We start from the raw sequence: 23,553 nt of genomic DNA on the forward strand, positions 1-23,553 counted from the left end.
TAGATACTAAGGTCAGAAGGGACCATTTTGATCATCTAGTCCAACCTCCTGCACAGCGCAGGCCACAGAATCTCACCCACCCACTCCTACGAAAAACCTCACCTATGTCTGAGCTATTGAAGTCCTCAAATCATGGTTTAAAGACTTCAAGGAGCAGAGAAGCCTCCCTCAAGTCACCCATGCCCCATGCTACAGAGGAAGGCGAAAAACCTCCAGGGCCTCTCCAATCTGCCCTGGAGGAAAATTCCTTCCCGACCCCAAATATGGCGATCAGCTAAACCCTGAGCATATGGGCAAGATTCACCAACCAGATACTACAGAAAATTCTTTCCTAGGTAACTCAGATCCCATCCATCTAATATCCCATCTCAGGGGATTAGTCCTATTTACCCTGAATATTTAAAGATCAATTACTTAACAAAATCCCATTATCCCATCATACCATCTCCTCCATAAACTTATCGAGTAGAATCTTAAAACCAGATAGATCTTTTGCCCCCACTGCTTCCCTTGGAAGGCTATTCCAAAGCTTCACTCCTCTGATGGTTAGAAACCTTCGTCTAATTTCAAGTCTAAACTTCCTGGTGGCCAGTGTATACCCATTTGTTCTTGTGTCCACATTGGTGCTGAGCTGAAATAATTCCTCTCCCTCTCCTGTATTTATCCCTCTGATATATTTATAGAGAGCAATCATATCTCCCCTCAACCTTCTTTTAGTTAGGCTCAACAAGCCAAGCTCCTTAAGTCTCCTTTCATAAGACAAGTTTTCCATTCCTCGGATCATCCTAGTAGCCCTTCTTTGTACCTGCTCCTTGATTTGTTCAATAGCAATGTCATTCCCCACTCTCCACCAGGCAGGCCCAATCCTGCAAAACTAGGAGGCTACTATTGATTCATATGATTTTATTTGACAGGTTTCAGAGTAGCAGTCGTGTTAGTCTGTATTCACAAAAAGAAAAGGACTACTTGTGGCACCTTAGAGACAAACAAATTTATTTATTCAGTGCACTGAATGCATCCTATGAAGTGAGCTGTAGCTCACAAAAGCTTATGCTCCAATAAATTTGTTAGTCTTTAAGGTGCACAAGTATTCCTTTTCTTTTTATGATTTTATTTGGTAACCAGTTATCCAAGATCATTACATGCAGCATTACCATGTCTACAATGGAAACGTTAAACAAATTTTAAATCGCTGTGTCTGATTCCCAGTTTTGACACACCAGCAAAAAGCTGCACAATGAGAGTTTCTGTTCAAAATTCTAGGGCTTGTGTACAGTCAGTGCACGGCAAGCCAGGGTATGAATGTACAGTGTTGCGTACAAAGTCGTGAGGACAAGTCCTAAACTACAGAGTTCAACTTCTTTAAAAAAGGTTTTGATCCAAACACAATATATCTATAAAGTAGCTATAAAAGACAGCTATAAAAGGAAAGAATTTAGGAGCTTGAGATTATTAAGGGGCTAAATTTAAGTGGTTTGAGCATTGTACTTTGTGAACTTTCCCATACTTGCTAAAGTTTGGGTTTCTGGTAAGTTTAACTTTAAACTCTGAATTTTCAGGCTTCTAAATGTTATTTTCTTCACTAACTACATCATTGTAAAGATTTTTACTGTTAAATTACTGATATATATTCTCAACCTTGGACTTCTTTTTTCCAGACGTTTTTGTCTAGTTAATTTTCATTATTTTCTTCACCTAAGCCCTATACATTCGGATTCACAGTAACAAAGGAACCTGTCATTATGGCTGAACAAGGAACACTTTAAAGCATTGCTAAAATTGTTTTCTGTAATGTACATATCACATACAGAATTCATGAAGGTGTGGAATGGAGTAAAAGGTTTTATAGGCATCCATTTTAGATTGTGTACATTACTTATATGGTCATCCCATAATGAAACCTTCATACCACATAACCATGTATTCTTGATAAAGCGCCATATAGGGCCAAAATAAAAAGATACCCATTGACTTCAGTGGACTTTGGATCAGATCCATAATCTCTCTCGGTTCCTGTGTGTGAACAAACCAAGTGTGTATGTACATATACACATGTATAGGCATACCTATATATATTTACAGGTGTGTGTGTAACAGTATAATAAATATATATAGACAGCCTCATTGAATCATCATTGAATGTTTGTCTTTTTTGTCTTAACATTTGTAATTAAATAGTCCTAGTCAATAGCTGACTTTTGACTCTGGAGATGCAGATTTCAGCAGGCAGCCCATACCCCATCATCTTATTTTTTGCCTTGTTCTGACCCTTATTTCCACAGAAATAAAAGTGAGAACTGGCAGCCAGCAGCTGTGAAAGCTCTTGTTAATTTAAGGTGATGGCTACCACTTCCCACCTCTGCTTCCATTTCCAAGGAGAGAGAGATTGTGTCTGAAAAAAAACAAGTACAGGCAAGTTTTCAAATCTGGCTTTTTAAAAACTTGCCCTGACTTTACTTCTGACAGCAGCTGAGCAGTGTCCAGTACAGATTTCAGCTGCTAGCTGTCACCAATTATCTTTAAATGTTTCCCCTGTTGTCACAGCTGAATCCCCATTCTGTCACTCTGAGTGCAGAAAGTGGGGGCCCACAAGGATTCTTAAAATTAATACCTGGCACTCCAGGCTTGTATTAAAGCTTGTAAATTAAAGGTTACAGTTTTTCTCTGATGTTGGTTTGGTAAATGCTGCCACCACCCAAAGCAAATCAAAAACAAAACAAAACAAAAAAAAAACCCTTGGACCCAGGAAGGAGCACTTGGGAATTCCTCCCTGTGGCGTATGCTCAAGCCCTTTTCACTTCCCCCTCCTCGCTCTGGGGAAGAGCTGAGAAAGAAAACAAAGGAAATTAGCTGTTACCCCCAGCTAACCAAACAGCATATGCACAAACCTCTTAGGACACCAAAAATCCAATCCTGTTTTTTTGTTTGTTTGTTTTTTAAAGAAAAGTAAATTTAATTAAAAACAAAGAGAAAATACATTTGGAACTTAGGCTTTTGCTAGATTTTAAAAGAGTAATTCCAAAAAATTAATCACCCAAAATAGCTTCTTGGGGCTTCAGCTTTAAGGCTACAAGCAAACAAAAGCATCTGGGGTTAGCACAGAGGAGATCCACAAGCCAAAATAAAGAGAGAACCTGATAGCGTCTGTCTAAACATTCCCTATCCAAATTTTTCCTTCTAGGTATGGAAAATACTTTTTCATACCTGGTTCAAACCTTACACAGCATTTCTGCTTATGGCATTGCTGCTCCATGCTTCTGCAGCCCAGAGAACAACAGACAAAGGGAAAGTTTCTTTCCCCATTTTAAAATGTTCTAGCCTTCCCATTGGCTCTTTTGGTCAGGTGCCCAATTTTTTTTCTCTTTACCTGGGGGACTTCTTTACTTGCTTTTACTTGTAAAGGGTTAAAAACAGCTACCAAGAGGGATTTTACAGCTAACTGGCTGTCTGGGTGTCCATTGAAGGGAGCTATCCCCTACTTTATTTATCTCACCTATACTGATACTAACTAAAGGAGTTAGAGCCTGTTTGGCACCAGCAACTTGTAGACCTTAAATGTGCAGTTACTCATGGCAAAATGTAAACTTTTAAAAATAAAGATGTTCCTCCAACCCTAACTCAGCTGTGGTCTTTATAAAAAGATTTTCAGTGTTAACATGGGATAATAAAAAGAAAAGGAGGACTTGTGGCACCTTAGAGACTAACAAATTTATTTGAGCATACATAAGCTTTCGTGAGCTACAGCTCACTTCGGATGCATCCGATGAAGTGAGCTGTAGCTCACGAAAGCTTATGCTCTAATAAATTTGTTAGTCTCTAAGGTGCCACAAGTACTCCTTTTCTTTTTGCGAATACAGACTAACACGGCTGCTACTCTGAAACATGGGATAATAATGTTTGTTGTTTCTCCCATTTCTTTTTAGAAGAGGAAGTCCTTCATTTTTTTCTATCCTGCATCCTGATCTTTGATCTCCAGAAAAAGATTTTTCTGCACTGTTTTCCAGCACAGGTAATTGTAATTGGAAACAAGCTTCTCAATCATGCGACTACTCACTTTCTAAGGTCATCTATGGAAGATCTGAAAGATCCGGTTGTCTCCAACCCCTTGAACCCAACTTCCAATGTTACAGTATCTGGGGGGACCAAAATGGAGGGGAGGACCATGCCTGAGTCCAATCCAGCATACTCCCATGTAATCATATATATCTTTTGGCAAAGATCTGAAAAGATGGAGCTGCTACTGGCCTCCCACCCCCAAACTCTGCCTCACCATCAACAAAAGAGCAGCAAGTATAGGAGCCCAACTAGAGTCTGGGGCAAGAGCTGCTGGGAACCCCAGGTGGGAGCAGAAGCGGGTCTGGGGTTCACCTACCTCCATCTCTCACTTGCAGGGACACAGATCACTGCCTCCTTGGGAGCATGGGAAGGAAAGGAGGAGGGAAGTGAACGAACCATGGCTCCTGAATCCCTTAAGGCTATTATAAAGTATTAAAAAACTGATATTAGGAAGGGGAACATTTTATTGGCTAAGGGTGTCTGATTGTGCAAGTGTTCAGAATAATTATAAAAGCCTGGGCAAGAGCTAATTTGCCAACTTTGAGGTGGTTATGCTCCTAAAAATGGAAACAAAGGCAACCTTCAATTATTTAAAAAACCCAATAGTATAATGTGTGAAGCACTCCAAAAGTGTATATCTCTTTATGAATTAAATTGTCCCCATCACTCTAGTATCTGAATGCCTGCATCCATCATATCTTCTGCATGTATCATGCCAGTTTTGTTTTTAATATGTGCACATTTCATGGAGCAGATAGAAAATGGTCAGAGTAAAATCATTTACCATATAATTATTAGTATTACTTCCAAGTACACAGAGATGAACAGGTGGCATCAGAAAGCTGCACTCAGTATACCGCAAACTACTCAGTGCTTTCTTCCAGTATTGCTGTGGAGACTATTGATTAAACAAAAACCACTGCAAGGTAAGTGAGATAACAAGAAACTTTTGAACATATACTTCTTGAGGGTTGAAAGTCAATGTTCCTTCATCTTATCAGAGCTGATTTAAGATGGAGAGACAGACGGGAAGAAAAACATATAGCAGAAATGATTGTGTTGGTAATCTTGTTCCATTTGCAGTACATGGAGTAAGAATTTATATTTGTTAATTTTTAAATAAACACACTTGTAAAATATCATGGGCTTTGAGTGTAATAGCTAGCTAGACATGGACTTCTCCTTCTCATACTCAGAATAAAGCAGATAATTTTTGCAACTATTTTCAAAAATCAAATTATTTCTAAGTATTCAAATATTTTAGTGTTTAACAGACTACATTCAGAGTGTGTGAAAAACACACACACACTGTTATGGCTTACATACTGCAAAATCATCACTTAGGCCGTAGGAGATTAAAGAATAATTTTTCAAGTGTTCCATGCTACCATGGCCAGACTTGTTTAAATTCAACCGAGCATTATGATTGTTAATATTTGGGATCTTTACTAGAACACTATTACTAGAATGAAATACTGATTCTTCCTTTACATACAGTATAATATGACTTTGCTTTTTAATATGTGATACGTGTTACGAACATAAAAATACTAGAATGAAAAGAGTAGTAGTATGGTTGTATACATAATGTACTATATATAAAGCTTGATTCTGCTTTTGTTTAGACTTGTACAAATCTGCAGTACAAGTTAAAAGTGTGTGGATTTGGATGAATGGGTCAACACCACCTCAGGCACAACATATATCAAGCTGCCAGCCAAAATCTGGGACACACAAAATTAATGAGCAATTCTGAAAATTTGGCTGTGTATGGTCAATTAGTGTTTTCCAATCTACAGTTCAACTTTTTTAGATTTGGACTTTGAAAGTACTTTAATACAAATTGACAAACAAATATAAGAGTATATTTTCCTACATTGACTCTTTCTCTGAGGTCTGACAGGTTGCCTTCTTTTCTATATATTGCAAACTCGGGACTCTGAAGTACAGCTTCTGAGCGGGTCATCCAACTGTGTAGTTCTGTTGTATCGACGTCAAACCTAAGATATAGAGAAATAAAAGAAATTTTTTCTTTAGATATAAAACCTTTAAAATTAACAACCACAGCAAAGATGTTATACCAGGTGTTTCAACCAGAATTATGAATTAAATATGAAAAAAAGTGGTTGCCATTAGAAACTGAAGTTCTAGGTAGGCTGCATACCAGAAGATATCACATAAAACTGTCAACTGTAAAACTTAGGAGCCCTTCTGTAAACTGACAAATGCTTCCTAGTTTTTTTATACTAATCAGTCTACTGAACAGACAACTCCACTTTCGCATCCAGGTTTCCAGATTTATGAGCTGACTTTTTGTAAAATATATGCAAAGAATGACTTTCACAGCTAAGAAAAGCTTTGCAAAACCCCTCCTGTCTCAATTAGGGAGGAAACAATTTATAGATGCACTTGTAACATTCATACCATAAGGTTCTGATTCTACCCTCTACTGAGCTGATATGAAGGATACAGTCTGAAGGAGGGAGGAAGTCTTTCCCAACTGATTTATGTTAGCTCTAGTTACCAGTCAGCTGACCTTTAAAAAAAAACATTGTGCAAAGTTGGGCAATTAAAAATTTAGTACCATGTGGAATAATTTTCCCTATGTTCCCACCCCACAGACTTTTCAGTACTTTGTTTTATAGCTGTTTTTTAAAATGGATTTTATTTCTTCACTATCCCCTGCAACACTGATTCACCTTTTTGTCATTCAGAAAGAGAGGAGTTCAAAATGGAGGTGCATTTAGGACCAGTTTTATTATGTGTAGGGACCTAATTTTCTGTGAAGCGTGGAGGAGTCATGAAGCTGCAAGTTGATTTAGTCTCTACACAATAGGTTAAAGATTTGTCTCCCTCTCCAGCGCTGTTGCCAGCACAGGTGGAGAAAGAATGCGAAGAGGGTCTATGTAGATTTAAAAGCACTGGGACTGAAGCAGCTGCTCTATAGAACCCAAAATCAAATCACTTCAGACAATTTCTCTAAATAATTCCTTGGCTTTAAAATTGGCTTTTGCTTGGCATATATTTAAAAACTTGGTAATTTATTGTCTCTGAAATTCTTTCCCTTAAGTAGTGTGCATGCTTTGGTTTTCCAGCTGCAGAATGTGTGTCTGTCATCCTCCATGCCACCACCCTTAACCAAGGTGCTGTCTTTTGCTCTACCTTCTCTTTGTAGCCTAACACAACCTGGCTGTATTAAAATCTTGCTGATTCTTACTCCACAGTATGTCGAAGATCTGACCTTTACACTCTGTCTATACCATTTGAAATCTCATATCGGCTTTTACCATCCCTTATCTTCATTACTGCAACTCCTTTTTCTCAACCATCCTTACCACTCTCCCTTTTACCTTACCGCTTATCAGCTCTGTTCAAAACTCCGCTGCTGAGGCCACCTTCCCGGCCTTTTGTTCTAACCATGTCACCTGGTGTTAGTCCTTCCAGTGAATCAAATACAAACTTTACCTTTAAGGCAGTTCACAACTTAGTTCCTTTCTACTTACCTACTTCTGTATCTTATGACTCTCAGACACCAATTCAATTTCACCAACTCTGCCTTGATCCCATTTACCTACTCTCCCACAAGCATCTTCACACTTTCTTCTATGCTGTTTCTTATGCATAGCACACTTTTCTGAGCTAGTCAGATTTGGGGGAAAGGGGAGAGATTTTACTTTCTTCAAGACCCACATCTACTGTAATGCCTACAGGAAACTGCCAATTGATGATGACTAGGTAGATGACCAGAAGTGACCTTGGATATCTATCATTTGTTTACTGATATTTCAAAAGTCAAAAAAGTAATTGAATGAGTCAAAACTACCTGTGCACATAAATACATGAATTATATAATTTTTCATTTAGCCTCTCCTCCATGCCTATTCCTTCCAAGTGTCTGTTACACCCACATGTGTCATGTCTTAATCTAGATTTTAACCTCTTCAGAAAAGAGACTGCCTTTACTGTGTACTTGTAAAGCACTGAACAAATTGGGATCAGGGCTCCTCTGTGGGCTCCTGGATGCTATCATAATAAAAATAACAAGTCCAACAGTTATCTATCCAGACATTTTGAATGAATCATCACTGGAGTATCTGAGCCCATAAAGCACAATTATCTAAATCACTTGACAGTCAAATTTGAATGCCTTATCTCCAATAAAGCAAGGCAATTTTTAGTCTAAACTGAGATTGCCATTGGTTTATTTAAAGGAATATTATGGTCTTGATTTTCAAAGAACATTTTGTAGAAGCCAACCTTTTGTATTAAGCATTTATTTATTTATGTGCAGGAAATGAGGGCTATTTTGAAAGTTACACTGTATATATAGGCACATTAAAATTGCAAGATCATTTGGGAATTTATGAGCATGAGCTATTCAACCTTCCACACATATAGGCTCATAACTTGAATGCCATGGAAGTGCATATGCAACCATTTTGATCTGAGGCCCAGTGAAAATCTGTGGCTTGCAGTAGAGTTGTAGGTCCAAGTACATATGTAAATCAGCGGGTGTGACATTAATACAGTTTGCTAGCACTTCCATTTTGCTGTCAATGGCTGAAGATATAAAGCAGCATAATTTTAATCCATGATGACATCTGGCTGGTTGTCAGATTGAGATCTCCCTCATCCTACAATGGGTGACCTCAAGCACCAGTGTACAGGGAGAAACAACGGGTATTTTTAGTATATGTAATAATTCAGAGAGAAGTAGTGTAGGCAGAAAGGGCACTTCTATACAGCACCTCTGAATACTGTGTCTTGTTACCTCTGTCTCCCCCTTCTCAGCTTATGCTGGAACCAAAGACGTTCAGAGGAAAGACTTACAAAAAGCAATGAAAAGGTAGTGGAAGACGCACCTAAACCCCTTCGGACAAGGGTAACAGGATTAAGGAAACTCCCCTAGCCTTATTTACATCAAAGATAGGACAGGAAGGCATCCCCATTAGCATACAGAATGGAGAACAGAGATTCCAAAGCAAGAACCATACAGAACTCTGGGAGCAGGAAAGAACTGTATGATGGGGAATCTCTGCTCTAGATGTTAATGAACCCATGCCTGCACACACCCAGCTCAGTAGTTATCAGACCAATTCTAGTAATAAATCCTTTATTGGTATCCAAAATACTGAAGCTGCCTAATTGCATTGTGAGCTCCCTCGAAGGAACACTGCCAATAGCCAGGAATGATCAGTTCCTATTATCTAGTCTGAACAAAATAACTTTGGTATACTCCCAAGAGCCATCAGTTTACCCACAAACAAATCTAGTTTTCTCTCTACAAAACCCCATACCCATGCTCAAGTAAGTGCTCTGATGCCTGGATCCAAAAGCTGTATCAGTTCCATTGCGACTTCATCTTCTCCTGACTGATCGTGCTGGGGGCTCTGCCTGTCTCCAGCACTCTGGACCCTCAAGCTACCACCACCACCTGGAATCCCCCATCGATTCAAGCTTCACGGAGTGGTGAGAACCTAACATTCTCTCTCTTTTTAGGTATAGCCTTCTGACCCTGACTTGTGAGATCAGTTATAGTTTTCTAAACCTGAGTTTTGTAATCAAATTTAAGTTAGATTTAATATTATAACTGTTTTGTTTGTTTGGCTCCCCTTGTATGGTTACTACCTGACAATAAATACTTTTCATGGTTAAGCTGGTTGCTTCTCTGTCTCTCTCTGCACCAACGCTCCTCGTACCTAAGCTAAAGATCCCTGCAGTGTCCAAAAATCCTGTGGGGTTTGCTAATCAAGTGGGTCACTACCAGAACAACTGTAATGTGAAAATGGGGATAGGGAAATGATGAACTTGGGGCATGTGAGGGTGGCAGCTTGGAAGTGCTGCTCGACCCAGCCTGATGAGTCCAGGGGCATAAAAGGATGGCAGATTGAAAGTGCTGTTTGACCCAGACTGCTCAGACGTACTCTCTTCCAGTGTGGTGCCCATGGCACAGTGAGAGTAACAACTTGGACGTGCTGTTTGACCCAGCCTGCTGAGTCCAGGGACATATAAGGGGTTAGCTTGGGATTGGTGATTAACCCGGTCCTCTCAGATGTTGTCTGTTAGTGTGTGTGTGTGTGTGTGTGTGTGTGTGTGAGAGAGAGAGAGAGAGAGAGAGAGAGAGAGAGAGAGAGAGAGAGCCCAGCCCTGGAACCTAGGTTCTGCAGGATAGCTCCACTGGGAAGGAACTTGTAGAAGGGAGAAGTAGAGCTCCGTATGAGAACACAAGTGACACAAACAGTATATTGATAGAATTACGGAACCCCACAAGAAGAGTAACCCTAATAAATGAGCATACCCCAAAGTAACAGGCAAATCTGGTAACTGTCTGTGTAATCCAATGGCGAGTGAGTGCTATAGAACACCTTCTGGGACACTCCATAAAGGGGATGAGTTTTTATAGTCCCCAACTAGGCCTCTTTAGTTCAAACTATATAAGCTCTTGCTTTTAGCTTTGGAGGCCCTTGGTTGAATTCTCAATGTGTCAGCCAAGTTGCCATTTCTAATTTCCTGCTCCTCCACTACATTTGTATTCTTTACCCTATTTATCAGAGACCTACTCACAATAGTTCTCTCTGAATTGGCACATGTATTGAAAGGGCCTGTTCTTCATTCCTTTCCACTGATGCTTGAGGTCACCCATTTTACGATGAGGGAGATATCAATCTGACAACCAGCCAGAAGTCATCATAGATTAAAATTATGCTGCTTTATATCTTCAGCCATTGACAGCAAAAGTGAGGTGCTAGCAAGTTGCATTAATGTCGCATCCATTGATTTACATGTGTACTTGGACCTACTACTCTACAGCAAGCCACCTATCATAATTTTGCACCTGGAAAATCTTCAGAAATCGCACCCTATGTTTACAACAAAATGTGATTTTGTTAAGTCACCTGCTCCTCTTAATTAACGTTGCCCACACAAACACTACATAACCAAGGAACACCAGCAAAATTTCAGACACCTCCCATTTTAGACTAGCTAAGTATGGTTATATAATAGAGAACAGCAAGCACTAAATCATACACAAGTGCACAAGTGTCAAACAATCTACAGAGCTGGAGATAAAGTGCTTGTCAACCTGCACACAGCTAGGGTTCACACAATTTGCAGCTCAGTGAAGGCCTATTTGAAACAACATATGTTAACGAAATTAACCTCTGAAAACAGTTATTTCTAGTTTCTAAAACACAAAATTTAAAATTAGATACTGCTGAAAATACAAAGAGAATGAACTGAAAAGCAAAGTCTGGCATAACTCCTTTTAATATATCATGAAAACATTTATTTAAAATAAAAGCCTAGTTTATATGAAGAATAAATGTATATGATTTTGCTAACATTCCCTAAATATTAAACACTAGATGGAGCAACTATCCTTTTTTATCAGGCCTTTCCTTTCCTCAAAGGACAGACTGTCTGCTTCATATTCACAGTTTGTCATTACATCCATAATAACACTGTGACAAATAGACTTTGCATGGGCATATTACATAGAATGTACAAAGTAATTTACCAAGTGGCACAAGAAAGGCTTCTTTACACATTATTCAGGGACATTAATAATACAAATACATATAAATGAAAGGTTTAGCAGCTAAAACTGGTTTGCCTTTTAAAAGCCTTAAGGGAGTAAAATATTGTTTACTTTCTTTTTGGATCATGCACCTGACCTGCAGACTCCAGAATATGTCAATGACACCCCTCCCGCCACAATGCTGCAATGCATCATTCTATTTACTTTGGTTTTGTCTGACAATAGTCAATTATTTCTATTAACTGTTTTTAATGTATGTTTTTGACCCCAGTCTGTCTGTTTTGTTTTCCTAAGGACAGGTCATTTCTTTTTAAAGAATCTCCCTGTCAACCACAACAGAACATTTCACATCCCTGGATCCAAACCAAATCATTCTTGGGTTATAAATTAGTCAGTTAAAGGACACCCACACCTCTCTCCAAATGTGTCCTAGCAGCAGGTTTTTGGGGATAAAAGGGAGACACCACAGCCTGCTAACCAGAACACATTTCTTAGGGTAATGGATAGAGCACTGTACTGGGATTCAGGAGACCTGGATTCAGTTCCCAACTTTGCCAGTGTCCTGCTGCCATTCTGTCACTTTCTGTGTGCCTTAGTTGCTCCATATGGAGATAATGATACTGACCTCCTTTGTAAAGTGCTTTCAGAACAGTGCATATAAAAGCTAGGTATTATTATCACCACCACCGGCAGTATCTTCTATCAGAGGAACAGATGAGCAGCCAACTCCACCACAATTCACAAATGCAGTATTCATGGAGCAGCCAAGCTTCCCATTCTTCCTCCTTGAAACAGAGACACTCAATTCATCTGCAAGGAGACTCTGAGCTGCAGCTTCATGATTTTTTTTTTAAAAAAGAAACCTTCTACTCTTTTAAAAATAATATCAATTTAAAAATAAAAAAACAAAACAAAAATCGAAAGGAACTCTAGAGCACAATCATCTCTAATCTCCACTCTTTCACCAGTGTAGGTTGATTCTTCATTTTAAATATACTTTTTTATTTTTTTGAAACCAGCAATATTTTATAAAGCTTTAGAAGAGCAGAAGAGAGGCTGAGTCGGTTGGGAAGTACTATTCCCAAGAACATGCCACCGAAGGAAACGGGACACATTTGTATGGCAAATGGAGGAGAGTAACACAATATGGTTATGCACCTTCAGAAATTTCAGATAAGCACTCAATGTCTGGCTGCTTTTTTTCAGCCCAACACAAACCTCTAACTCTTGAAGACTCTTTTCTAGCTCTTTCTTTTAATAAATGACCCCCTGTGAAAACTTGGTGAACATATATAGAATAATACATGGTATAAAGGAGAGAGCCAGGGGAACAGACAGATGTTCTTGATCTCATGGCAAAAGAACAAGGGGACGGTCAATGAAATGAAAAGGTGGCAAATTCTAGATTGCAGAATTCATTGCCAGTGGAAGTCAAAGATGACAAGAATTTAGCAATAAGGGACTGGATATTTTAGCAAGATTAAATTTGAGATTGAACATTTATATGGATAAAGAATATCCAGTCATCATCCACTTGATTTTTCTGAAGAAATATTAAACTTAATGCTTCAGGGTTTAAGCCAGTCTAACTATTAGAGACCAAGATAAGATCAAATGGGGAGGGGCAGAATAGCCCACACCTGCCTACTACAGGGCTCTTATAACTTCTTCTGAAGCATCTGATATTGACCATAGGTGGGCTTGGGAACTGAAAAATGTCTGAGGCACCTAAGATGCCCCATCCTGTACTGCTGCTGGGGGGAGGGCCAAATTAAGGTGCCAAGATGTCAGAATCTGCAATTGGGGACACAGATAAGAGCTATTTCTCCCTGCTGCAGTGTGTGTGTGAGTGTGAGAGAGAGAGAGAGAGAGAGAGATGGCTACTCCTAAGAAAAATATACACAAAGAAATGAGATGTATTTCCTGATGTCACTGATCATCCTCTATCCTAAAGGTGAATCTAAGAGAATAGCTGATTGACCAAAGATACCAGGGAGTATGGAAACAGGTACCAGTTCTTCCTCACCAGTCCTTCCTCACCAGAAGACAATACAAGGTAGGTTTGGATGGAAATGGGGCCTGGTCCTCAACTGGTTCAGATATTTTGGATAAGTGTCCAGCCTTTTGAGACTTCTCTTCCCCATTATTAGATGTATATGGAGTTTCAGTTCGGTATGCTGAAGCCATATAACATCACACTTTCCCATTTACTATAGCTGGTCTGTGTAAGAGTGTACAGTGTGCTTTTACACTCTATTAGCAATTAAGTTTGCATGCTTTTTATTTTATTCCCTATATAGGCACAGGTTAGACTTCACTGCAACCAGGAATTCAACAGCAAAAGTCCTATTGACTTCAGTGGCCCAGGATTTAACCAAACAATCAGTAATGCTGATCAGGAGACACTGGGGGATTTTGGTGGGAAACAATCTTGCTTATCTTCTGAAACAACAAAGCAGTAACCATTATTCTTTCTGTCTGAAGCTCATGTCCCTGACTGTCTTCTCAACTTTTTTCCAAAGCTGCTTCCTGACTGGTTCTCCTCCTCTGGCACACTCTTGTGGAATATAAAGGAAGGAAGGGAAGAGGGTCTGTTAGTAGCAGTGCGAGTAGAAATGCCAGAGGACAACCTCCACCCACATAGTAACCCAATCACAGGTCATCAACCTCTTGCTGTACGTCAGTGGGCAAGTTCTAGGTCTCCTACTCATCAACCACAGGTCCGTGTCATACAGGTAGTCCACTTAAAGGCCACTAGTACACAGTTATGCTGAATGAGAGCCCACATAATATTTGTCCAGGGACTAGGTAGTAATAATTACCATTCATAAAAATATACCTAGAAACCAATGTAGAAAAAAAGTTTGAAAACAATGTAGATCACGTTAAAGATATTAAAATAATGAATACTAGATTTTCTGTTTTCTCTCCTCCATACCTCAATTATATTTTCTATCATTAATTATCAAGAAAGATAATACCAATGCATGGTTAATAAACATGGACTCTGTCTCAGCAGGAACAGAGTACTTAAGTTTGTGTCAACTCGAAACTAATCGGATCACAATTAAAAAATCATCTATTTGCTAATGGAAAAGACATTGGCCCCAGGTATGTATGAGAAACCACAGTACATTTATTCTGAAATGCACTCTCTCTATCTTATCTAAAATTATGTTAGGGAGTGATTTGAGATGAGAGCTACAGAATATCTCCAGGACTGTATATTAGACTCCTATATATTCCTTTTTAAAAAACAAAAGAAAAAACATACAGAACAGAATTTCTCAGATTTGTTTTTCAAAGGTTAAACTGTGGTGATATGGCTAAGAGAGCAACATACAGACAACTCCCCTCCTGCTCTCAACAAACAAACAAAAAAAAATCTAGTTTATTACTGTCAAAATACATTATAAACTATACTGTTTATTGTAGAACTGGCAACATGCCTGCAAGTTATCATAGTTTGTCAATTCATAATTTGATAACATTTCCTGTTTTCTTTATAAATATTAATGATTTAAATATGTATCCCTGTCAGCTTCAATACTTGAGCTAGTTTAAGACGCCATACTTGACAAGCAGTACTCCCCTTTATAATTTTCAATTAGTGTAATACTAGACGCTTCCACACATAAACAGTTGCTATAATCCAGCTAACATTTAAATTCCTGCTCTGGGATAATTTCCCTAAACTCTGACTTCAGCTACGTAGTCTGCATGTCCTAATCAATTCAACGCTCACTATTAGAAATCAAGAAAATGCTAATAGGAAAGAAAAATATGGACCAATACTGTGTACTTAATGGCTTGCAACCTGGGTTCATAGCTATAAGTTAGTAAAGAGGCTCATATAATCTTGAAGATCTGCAGTATTTATGATGGGAAATTCAGAGTAGCAGCCGTGTTAGTCTGTATTCGCAAAAAGAAAAGGAATACTTGTGGCACCTTCGAGACTAACAAATTTATTTGAGCATAAGCTTTCGTGAGCTACAGCTCACTTCATCGGATGCATCCGCTGAAGTGAGCTGTAGCTCACGAAAGCTTATGCTCAAATAAATTTGTTAGTCTCTAAGGTGCCACAAGTACTCCTTTTCTTTTTATGATGGGAAAGTGTCCTTTGGTTACTGGTGATCTGTTTAGCCCAACTGATGGTCTCTGTAAGAACAGAAGACTTCTTACTTCACATTGAGATTGAGAACTCCTTAACCATTCAGTCTGGGAAAAAAACAGGCAGACAGACAGAAAGTGAAAGGTACAAGGAATTTTTTTAAGTCTTTGTTTTCTCAATTTCAGAATTAAATAATTCAAGTATTTCCTGGGATTCTCATATGTTCATACAGTATCCAACACAATGAGGCTTCTGTGCTGATTAAAATGTTTGGTCACTACTAAATTATTAATAATAATGAGCACATGAAAATAAAGTCTTCAAACGTTTCAGAGAGCAGCTGCAAGAGCTTTGCGATTCAGTAAAGAGTGCCCTTTTCAGCACCGCTCATTTGACTTTAACAAGTTAGGATCCATTATTAAACTAAACCAGTGGTTCTCAAACTGTGGGTCGCAACCAGTGGTGAGCTGGAGCCGGTTCACACCGGTTCGTGCAAACCAGTTGTTAAATTTTGAAGTCGGTTTAGAACCGGTTGCTAAAGGGGTGGCTGTCCCGCCTGAGCTCACATCCTATCTGTCCTGCGTGAGCTCTCGGCTGGGGAGGCTCCCCTGAAGAATTTTTACTCACCTTGCAGCACGGTGGGCCTTCGGCGGCACTTCGGTGGCGGGTCCTTCAGTGCCGCCGAAGACCTGGAGCGAGTGAAGGACCCAAAGTCGAATTGCCGCTGAAGGCACGGAGCAACTAAAGGAACTGGTTCTTCAGCTTCTGGCAGCTCATCACTGGTCCCAACCCAATTTTGATGGGGTCGCCAGGGCTTGCTTAGACTTGCTGTGGCCCAGTGCCAAAGCCAAAGCTCAAGCCCGAGGGCTTCAGCCCTGGGTGGCAGGGCTCAGGTTGCAGGCCCCCTGCCTGGGGCTGAAGCCCTTGGGCTTCAGCTTTGGCCCCCTGGCCTGAGGAGGTGGAGCTTTGGCTCCCTCACCCCTCCCCGGGTGGAGAGACTTGGATGAGCTCAGGCTTCAGTCCCCACTCCTGGGGCCCTGTAGTATTTTTCGTTGTCACAAAAGAGGGTCACAGTGCAATGAAGTTTGAGAACCCCTGAACTAAACTAATGTATCTCATTTATCATCATGCCATTGTCATCTCCTGGATATCTAGGACCCATGAAAAGAACAATTTTCAAATATCTTCAGAAGATACTAGATGTCAGAGTAGAGGAAAGTTTTTCTCTAATTAACTTTGCTTTTGCACATATGTCTTAGGACACAATGGTTTCAATCTAACAAGACAGATCACAAATATTAGGTATATTTTATCTTCAAAAAATATATTTTAGTATTTCAGTGAAGGAATGCAATAGTACCGAAAAACATTTTACAAAAGAAGGAACAGCATAAACATTCTCTTCAAGAATGAACGCAATGTGACTGCAACAATGGTACCTTTTTATTCAATAGATAAATCTATCTTGAAGTTTTGTGTATCTGAGTACCTTTAGACAGGCTTGCAACCTAGTGGACTTAGAGTTTCTGGACCGTCTCTGAATTTCCTGCAGGATTCAGAATTATACTGCTTATCTTTGTGACAAAAATAAGTTTTAGATTTGCAGAGCACACACAGTATGAGAGTATTAAGTCTATTCCTTCACTTTCTTCATCTACACAATTGTTAACACAAAGACTGATCCAGTGCCTACTGAAGTAATGGGGAACTTTTCTACTGATTTTAATGAGTGTTGGATAAGACCCTTAGTTCCAACTGAAGTGCCCAAACCTGCCCTCAGTTACACCTGGGATACATAGGCAAACCCTAAAGAAAATGAGATTGCACAGGTGCGACTGAGGGCAACATTTTGCCTTGTAGACCTGTATTACTACAATGATGCAGAAAGAATAAAAGAATAAAACCTGATTTTTCAGACTCCAGCCTGAGTTTGCAGGACTAGAACGTGGAATTTTTTTTTTTAAACTAAAGGATTTTTTTCTCAAAGTTTTGAGCCACAATTGATGTGGAATGCCACAATGCCATTTCTAAGGACTCTTTTCAGAACAGAACCACACTAAGTATAGAAAATGTCATGCTTGTACTACAAATCATCATCTGTGATGGTTCTTTGACTTAACAAAATAATATTACTTTAATATTAGCATAATACCTATTAAATATTCAGTACAATATCATAGTAATTTGTTGGAACAACTTGTGCAAACTACTTCACAATCAGCCTGATAAAAACAAAGGTACTAATTAATTACAATAGTACAGGCATATTGAATGTTTTTTTCCACAGAAACCCCCTTCCCCAAATTATGCAAACCTTTAAATGACAATAGTTAATCTTTGTAGTCTTATCCAAACTTTATCACTGATCTTCCCCAACCCTTTAGTACTTCTCACCTCTTCCTAATTTCTGAATCCACTAGGATCTGCCTTTTCTTCTGTGGTGGAGGTGGTGGGAGTTCTTCTTTAGCATGCTTAACCAGGATTTGTTCTCTGGTGGTCACCATAGTTACAGTTTCCATTACAGTTGTCTGTGTTAGTGATGTCTGAGTGGCAGTGACAGCCTGTGAAATCTGTGAGACGTATTGAAACAGAGGTCACACAATGCTTGAAAGACTTCAATAAAGACTGTTTGGAGTGCCAACAGGAAATAATGAGAAACTGCTCCTGTCTGATCCCAGGTTGACCTTCGGAACAAAATAACACTGTATTGAACTCAAACCAAATTGTTTTATCTGACTCATGCTATGCGAATAAGACATCTAGGAAAGTCAATATCAAAATCAGAAGGAATCCTAAGTAGAATGTATTTATTGGTGCTTTATAAATCATGTCAAATGAACAAAGAAGAAAAAGCTAAAGCCTGTTTCATGAGAAAAAACTACAGAACAATATTATATACTTATATATTATATATATAATATTATATAATACTTCTGTAGTTTTTCTCATGAAACAGTAACATTTTATAATAAGCTAAAAAAGCCGGTTCCTTCATTTTAAATATTTATTTCTTGAGAACTGACCAGGGGTATATTTATTTGACTTTGATCAGATTTACTGCCTATCATTCTTTTTTTTTTTTACTGCTTATCATCATTTTCAAATTGATATTTAATTCATGACAAATAAAACATATTTGTGGCAAAGAGCCATTAACTAATTTACAAGAATTCTTAGCTTGGAAAATATTTACTGTGATGTGAGTAAATATATGACTGACTGTGTTTCCATAATTAGAATCTAAGATTAATGGGATCATAAGTCCCACTAATGTTTACAAATATAAAACTGCTTATTAGTTTATGGAATATGGTTGAATACCAGTATTGCACAGGTGTGAAATACAGCTACATGCAAACAGGTAAGTTTAGAAAATACATGCTGCCCACTTCAGCTAGAGAGGTAATACAGAGATACTTAAGGTCACGGATAGGTCTTCTTATCAGTGATTTCAACAGGAGTTTTGTGTGTGCTTATACAGCTTTTGGAATGATTAAGCTCTTGATATTTGGACCCACTGTTGTAATAATTGGGTTTACAAATTTACCCTAAGTGTAAGCTCAACTGTGAAAAATAAGTGTAAGTTCTAAAATGTCACAGTAACATATAATAACAAAAGTTGATGAGAAAAGGGACGGACGGACACACACACACACACACAAAGAGAAAGAGAGAGACTGAATTACTCCCAACAAAAAATACCTATTGATATAATTCAAGGACTGTGTTAAGATTATGCCTGGTAAGAACAGTGAGAGACCGGAAATCAATGAGCCAGAATTGGTGGGTCAGAAATTAGGCCTAAGTGGTCGATAAAATGAGGGGATCCTTAAAATAAGAGACTTTGGAGAGAAAAACTGGTGACTAGAGCAAGCCTCACAACTATGGTTGCATTCCCACTGTTTTCCTGTGACCCCTCACCTTCTCATCCTAATCCTAGGGAATGTCCTGACCAGACCAGAACTGATGAATCACCCCTCCTCCCACTGGCTGTGGCTGATTCCACCATTACCAGGGAAATCAGACTGTTACCCTACCCACTCATGTGTCCTTTTCCTTCCCCCACTTTACTTCTTTTCACTCCCTCATCCCTTTGCCTTCTGTCTAACCTAATCTGTCTTAGATGGCCAGAAGGATACATTTTGGCGACACTGCTGTAAGTCGGTGACCAGAAAAGTAGCGAAAGTGCTGTCCTAAACAACCCGATGCGGTACAAGTTTGCCAGGTCTCAGGCTGGCTGATAAGACTGTGCTGGGCCTGTGTTTCTCTAGCAGTGACTTTGCAAATGAAAGTCAATGCCAGAGACAGAAGCTGCATTTTTTGTTTTTGCTGTTCTTGTCTCTCCCCTGGTGTGTGCATTTGCCTTAGGCCAGGTCTACAATACAGACTTATATCGGTATGACTATGTTGCTCAAGGGAGTGAAAAATCCAACTCCCTGGGTGGCGTAGTTACACCGACCTAACCTCCATTGCCTGCCCCATGTAGACAGCGCTATGACGACGGGAAAGCTTGTCCTGCTCACACAGTTACCACCTCTTGGGGAGGTGGAGTAACTATGCCAGCAGGAGAAGCTCTCCTGTCACCCTAGCCACGTCTTCACTAAAGCACTATAACAATCTGACAGCTCCGGTACAGCCATGCCGCTGTAGTATTGTATATGAAGACAAGCCCTTATATTGTGTTCTAGAAAATGGGATCTGACTAACAGCAGTCGCAGCCGCTCCACCCCATCTCAACTAACAACTTCTCCTTTTCCCAAAAGGGTAGTTATTCCCCACCTAAGAGACTGTCAGACAGGTTTTTTCCCCTCTCTCTTTCTTCCTAAAGACTCTCTCCAGCTAAAAGGAAAGGGAACAGCAAGGGATGCTGTTAAAATGAAAGACTCTTAATACTTCACATTTCCAATGATTTAGCTGTTTTCTATATCTTTAATAAAAGGTGAAAAGAAATTTTAATGCTGTGATTGCCATGGTATTAAGCAGGCTGAGCTCTCTGTATACCAAACCCCAAGTACTGATTCATATTGGACAGTTTTGGGGTCACGTTGAAACCACTGACTCTTTGGGCCCATATATTCCATCTAAATTAATATCGCTTCATGCCATTATACAGGTTCTCATTGAAGCAGGGAAGTGTCCTGCCTAGTCTCTCAATCAAGCAGAGAAGGCACTTTTCTTCCTTGTTCCTGCTAGCTGATTTGTCAGGGAGTTGGAGTTCCAGCTTCAGTGACCAGCTGATGGTTCAAGGAGCTGAAGCAGAATATAAAAATAAGGTCTGGCAAGGTGGCCAAAGTAGCACTGGTGCATGAAGATCTAGGTTTTTAAGCCATATTCATCATCTTGTTATCTGTGTTCTCCTATTCCTAGGGGCAGGGATCTATGTCTCAATCTCCAAAAAGATACGATGCTATAAAAATGTATAGTAATTTGTTATGCATTGCACAAAACTCCCTGAAGATCCCAATTAAGGAAGAGTATGTTCCTATCCCAATTATTGGGATATTGGTGTTCCCATCAGTTATAAAGATATGGCATATCAGACTCTCTTTTTCTTTCCTTAGTCCCACTCCACTGTCTTTCCCCATGGAGGGAATAGAGTGATAAGGAAGGGGCCATACACTTGTTACCAGTCATCCTCTTTTTATAAAATACTATTAGTAAAAACAAGCAGTATTCCTGCCAAAACTGCCTAATTTCCCACCTCCATTGAGGAAGTGGGAAAATTCAACTGTTATTTGCCCAATCTACGGGGGAGCGGGGAGAGAAAGGGAAATTCCATTCCATTTATGAATCTGGTAATCTGTCTTATTTACTGTACATAATTTAGCACAGGTAGGACAACTGCAAGGGGGCTACATGCCTTTAACCTCCAGCAACCCCAAGCTATATATATATTTTTTCTGTTAACTAACAAACAGTTAACATATTTTTACATAAGAACATAAAGATGGCCATACTGAATCAGACCAATGGTCCATCTAACCTAGTATCTTTGGTTCCAACAGTGGCCGATGCCAGATGCTTCAAACAGAATGAACAGAACAGGGCAATCATCCAGTAATCCATCCACTCTCGTCCAGTCCCAGCATCTGGCAATCAGAGGCTTTTAGTTACAAGGGGAAAAATTCTGTGGTCTTTACTCATGCAAGCGCCAACAATTTGGCACAGATTGCAGCAGAGACCTTTTAGCTGTATTTGAGTGTGGTATATTTATTGGAATTGGTGGTATATTGGCACTATCACTTGGCAAATATCTGTGCTGAACAACTACTATAAAGTACATGTTTAAGACAAACCTTTTATTTTATTTCTTAAATTGCTTCCAAAGTATATAGTGTATATTTTTAAATTGCATCTCTCTTGGACTCCTAGGTTACATGCCATGGCTTTAGTATGCTCAGATGTGACATAATAGATCACAGCAATGATAAAGCAGCAAGTTAAAATGAAATACTGCTTTATAAAAACTAACATATTTTTTTAAAATGAACTTGCACAGCTCAGAAATAAATAAATTCAGATCAAACCTCTGCTATCTCGGGTTTTATAAAGTTTGCAGATGAAAAGATGAGGGGATCATATGTTATTTTAAGGCTGTCATTTAAAAGCATTCAAAATCATTGTTTCGTCCTCATGTTCATTTGGGACCATACCCTGCCATCACTCTACATGCAGCGCACCTACTAAACTCGGTGAAAGTTTTACCCCAAAATCAATATCAGGATGTTTCTGACAACTTAAGGCCATATCCTGTCATTGTTCCACTCACAGATCAATTGCAGGACAGAGCTTACAGTGAATAAAATGCAAGACAAAGAAGAAAGCATAACTATATTCTACTAAATATTTCCCCAGCCTGTAACCAATTGTACAGTAGTAACAGCTTCAGCTGCTGGTTGGAAACTGCTTTAAACAAAGCACGCTGTATAATTACTGTATGTTCACAAATGTCAGATCACAATGCATAAAATACTGTGGGGTCTGATGATTTACATCTTCAAACCAAGAAAAATATTTATATATGCTTAACCAACAAAAACAGAGGTGAAACATATGCTTTGAAAGAAAACTGAATTATTAATTTGGAGCTCATAATTGTCTAATTACTGAAATGGTGTAGGGGTCGGGGGTAAGGAAAGCTGGGACTTATATCTAGAGCCATTTTAATGCCATGTTGAAGTTCAGAAAGATTAGTTAGATACATTTTTATATTACTACTCTCAATCAGATAAGAACTTTCAGTAACTCTACTTACATACCAACAAAATGACTCTTATATTCTTCCCCAGAGAAATAACTTATCTCATCACTGAAGTGGTTTGCTCCATGACTAATTCAAGGGTGTCCCAAACAAATGCAGAACAGCTTCTTCATCTTTCTAAACCCCTGAAGTACAGATGTCAAACTGAGAAGAGAAACTATGGCTTGGACTTTTAACCCATTGTTACAGAGTCAGAGCTGTGTGGAAGAGTCAGATGACGCATTACAGAAAGAAGTGTTCAAAACCAAACCCACTCTACCAGAATAATATCTGTGGGCCTATCTTAAAAATGTATGCAAAGTAAAGGTGCACCTGCTTTTTGAGTAGGAAAATATCAAATCCCCACTTCATTGTTATGGAAGCATACACTGTGTGAGCGCACATGCCTGTACAAGTGTAATATGTTGGGAGTTTAGTACCATGTTTGTTTTTGTATTGTAGAACAACTTTAATGCTACTATTTATTAGTGTAGGCATCTGACAATGCCCTCAGCTGTGGTATACTTGTAACCTCCCTTCACTGTTGGAGCTGTAATTTGGTCTCTAACCAAAAGCATGAATATGTTTAAGGAATGGTTGGGAGGA

At 39.1% G+C, this 23,553-nt stretch overlaps 1 protein-coding gene across 9 annotated transcripts in view; it reads right to left on the minus strand.

Annotated features, from left to right (window-relative positions):
• The window catches only part of DMD (dystrophin), a 1,935,994-nt gene that overhangs the window by 1,255,746 nt on the left and 656,695 nt on the right, over positions 1-23,553 (minus strand). For all 9 annotated transcript variants that reach the window (XM_043505382.1, XM_043505371.1, XM_043505378.1 and 6 more), the window contains 2 exons: positions 18,102-18,277; positions 5,933-6,056 (listed from right to left, as the gene is read on the minus strand). In XM_043505382.1, the coding sequence (XP_043361317.1) occupies positions 5,933-6,056; positions 18,102-18,277 (300 nt within the window). The remainder of the gene's footprint in view (positions 1-5,932; positions 6,057-18,101; positions 18,278-23,553) is intronic.

This window comes from Dermochelys coriacea, chromosome 1, assembly GCF_009764565.3.
Source record: "Dermochelys coriacea isolate rDerCor1 chromosome 1, rDerCor1.pri.v4, whole genome shotgun sequence".
Lineage (NCBI taxonomy): Eukaryota > Metazoa > Chordata > Testudines > Dermochelyidae > Dermochelys > Dermochelys coriacea.